The 3,413-nt window shown below is 38.0% G+C and overlaps 1 protein-coding gene across 1 annotated transcript in view; it reads right to left on the reverse strand.

Annotated features, from left to right (window-relative positions):
• SNX9 (sorting nexin 9) overlaps positions 1-3,413 on the reverse strand; it is a 45,809-nt gene that overhangs the window by 3,349 nt on the left and 39,047 nt on the right. The window contains exons 11-12 of the mRNA XM_008589651.1: positions 2,815-2,904; positions 1,452-1,566 (exon numbers count right to left, since the gene is read on the reverse strand). Of these exons, the coding sequence (XP_008587873.1) occupies positions 1,452-1,566; positions 2,815-2,904 (205 nt within the window). The remainder of the gene's footprint in view (positions 1-1,451; positions 1,567-2,814; positions 2,905-3,413) is intronic.

The raw sequence follows: 3,413 nt of genomic DNA on the forward strand, positions 1-3,413 counted from the left end.
GCTGCCCCCAGCACCAGTGCGTGCTCTGGAGCTCAGCCTCTTACTGGGCAAGAGGATTTGATGCTGAGGGGAACTACTCTCCACCTGCTGCAGACGCTGCCCGCCTTCCCTCGGACCCCGCCGCCTTTGCTGCCCCCAGCACCAGTGCGTGCTCTGGAGCTCAGCCTCTTACTGGGCAAGAGGATTTGAGGCTGAGGGGAACTACTCTCCACCTGCTGCAGACGCTGCCCGCCTTCCCTCGGACCCCGCCGCCTCGCCTTGCTGACCAGAGCTGCTCACCACCCCACACTGCCCTTTCCCTCCCACACCAGGCCTGGAGAGACAACCTAGAGAGCCAACCTGCCACAAGCCCACTGCTCTGAGTTCTATGGAAAGTTATCTGAAGTTGTACAAAGCTTCTTATTCACCAATTCGGATTACCTCAAACACAAGTTCAAAACCAAATTCTCCATTTCAAGTCCTTCAAAACCCACATCTTCAATTGGGTTTCCCTGTTTTTGCCACTAGTTGTCTTAGCTCTGGATCTCTTCCACACTTCCTTTTCTCCCATGAATTCCCTAGTCCTGAAGGCTGTCACCCGGAAAAGCCGCAAACACGCTTCATTCTCTCCTCCCCAGTACCGCAGCTTCCTTAGGTCTACTAAAGGGACAGTCTTCGGGTTGAGCTCTCGGACTAATCTCTGCCCCTCCAGTCTATCCTCTAGAACTCTCAAATCCTTCACCCTTGAGGATTGCTTCCCCCCAATCCCACTCAAAACCTGTTATTGGCTTCTCAATGCCCACATCAAGTCTAGACTCTTCGGCCTGGTTTTCAAGTTCCTCCAAAATCATCAAGTTCCTCCACAATCATCAACATTTACTTCCCAATAACCTGTAAGGACACAATCTCCTCTGGTTGTTTTGTGTGCTTTTGCTCACACTAGGAGAACCTCCCCTTCTCCTCTGTCACACAGTGTCGTCTGCTCGTCCTCCAAAACACAGAAAAACCCATTTGCTGCTCCTATCTGCTCAAAAACACTCAAGTCTATGCAAATTAATACCTCCTTTTTTACTAACAAACTATGCCTAAAATGATACACCCAAACCCCCTTTACATTCCACGGTCCTGGGGTATGGAGGTTACAGACTGCTAAAAGCTGAACTTTGGAATTTAATAGAGCATTATGAAATGAAGTGTTAGAAAAGGAATCTTCAATGTCTTGAAGAAATAATAAAATGCACAGGTTTAATCAAGCTGTCATTCATAGCTATACCAGGCAAACGTGTGAAAGACTAAGTATTACAGACTTTCATTAATACTAGAATCCTGCAAACAAGGTGCTTATGAGGGTATTTAAAATCAGGGCTTATTTATTTAACTGTTGTTCACATTTGGATTTCTCTCCAGCGAGGGAAATACCAACTTTGCCAGGGAAAACCCTCCACTAGCTTCTTGCACCCCTTTTACCTCACCTTGCAGTGCATAAGACATGGTGCCGACACGTTTCACCATGTTCTGTTTGTCTTGTGGTGTGATTTTACTAGTTGCAACTAGTTTATCACTTTCCTTCACTTTTTCTATTGCTCCCTGTGAAATATAAAATGCAACAGTATTAATAAAACAAGCTAAAAGGATTAGTCATTAGTTTAAAATATAGCAATGCTAGCATATTCTGTAACTGACTTGCTACTGAACAGAAAAACATCCCCACAAAATAAGGACAGAGGAAGGCATCTAAATTTAACTTCCTTCAAGTCCCTTGGAAGCAAAAATGTTGCTATTCTTGAAAAACTAAGCTAAAATTTACAGTTTTAAGTTGTAACAAAAGAGAAAACCAAACAGCACACGACCTCTGTAGTATTTAGAGGCCACTGCCATTTTAAGAGTAGCACATCAAGTCTAGACTCTTCTAGACATTAGTAGGTTTAGAATGTCATTTCATTAGGTACAGGGTAGTGAATACACGTGGGTACTCTGTCTTTTTTAATAACAGAGTATTTTAAAAGCTGGTGCTTATGTGTGCTGACTGTAAGGCTTGGCTTTACTTGGATATTTAGAAGAGGCACTAAATCAAGTTAAATTAATATTTTGATGGAAGTAGTTGTAAAAGTTCACAAACATTTCCCACTCCAGTATCATCACACAGCTCATTATTTAGGGCTGTCTGGAAAGAAAAACTCTATACTCATGCATAAATTAGGCTCCATGCCTCTATAATCTACCTCTGCTGGCATAAATTCCTACAAAAGCTAATTGTTTTGAATTTATATTAAGTTATTGGAAGTTGTACAAAGCTTCTTGTTTACCTATGCTACCCCTTCATGATACTTGAATTTAAAAGCAAAATACATTTTAATATTAATATTTAATATTTTAAAATTTAAGTTTAAATTAATATTTAATATTTTAAAATTAAAATTTAAATTAATATTTAGTATTTTAAAATTTAAATTTAAATATTAAAATTTAATATTAAAATGTATTTAGGCCATTTTAGGCCACATGCCAGAATTGTTAAGACCATAGACCAGCTTTTTGTTTCCTAATAAACCCAAGTACATCACAATATACTAGAGTACTACAGTTGAAAAAATACTCACGACTGAGGTAATACAGATTTTGAAAAATGGAGAGAAAAATTAACCAGAATTAAAATGTGAAGACATCCCAAACCAATTTTTTAATTTAGTTGAAAACCTAGTATGATGGGAATGATACAGTTCATTTTTTATTAATAAATATAAATGTATAAAAACAGCATTGACCACGGCCATGCACAACGTCTGCCCCGACTCTCCTGGTGCTGTCTTCTGGAAACATCTGTGATGAAGTTACCTTGTGAGTACCAATGATATCAGGGAAGCAGCCAAGAAAGCCTTTATACTCGTGGTTACACTCCATCAGGAAGTGGAGATCTTTCTTTGGCTATAAGATACAGGTTGGTTGTTACTGGCAGAGAAATTCAGAAAATCAAGGAAAAGAAAACTATTCTATCTGAGGACTATATTGACCAAACCTTCCATGTACTACACTCAACACTAAGTTACTGAGTGTTAAGTGTTCAGACTAGTTTCCCTAAAAGAAAATAATCCCCAAGACTACTACCCTCTAAATCATATACTGTAAAGAAAATGATAAAACATCATATAATTTTTAAGTTGGCTTGTAAAATTAGCTATTTTGAGATGGCTCAAAATAAAACATTGTCAGGGAAAAAAATTTAGTTAATCCTGTATGTTTACACACAAGCAAATAAGTTGTTATAGTTTAATATCTAAATTTTAGCAGAGAATATAAAAATATTATCAAAAACCTTGGTAATCATTTTAAATGGCAACTTTAACATTTTCCTTTTTTTTCTGAACAGTAATTTTTTTAATAGCAATGATACAATTCTAAAAATTCACTTTTTTTTTTTTTTTTTTTTTTTTTTT

Source organism: Galeopterus variegatus, unplaced genomic scaffold (assembly GCF_000696425.1).
Source record: "Galeopterus variegatus unplaced genomic scaffold, G_variegatus-3.0.2 Scaffold5568, whole genome shotgun sequence".
Lineage (NCBI taxonomy): Eukaryota > Metazoa > Chordata > Mammalia > Dermoptera > Cynocephalidae > Galeopterus > Galeopterus variegatus.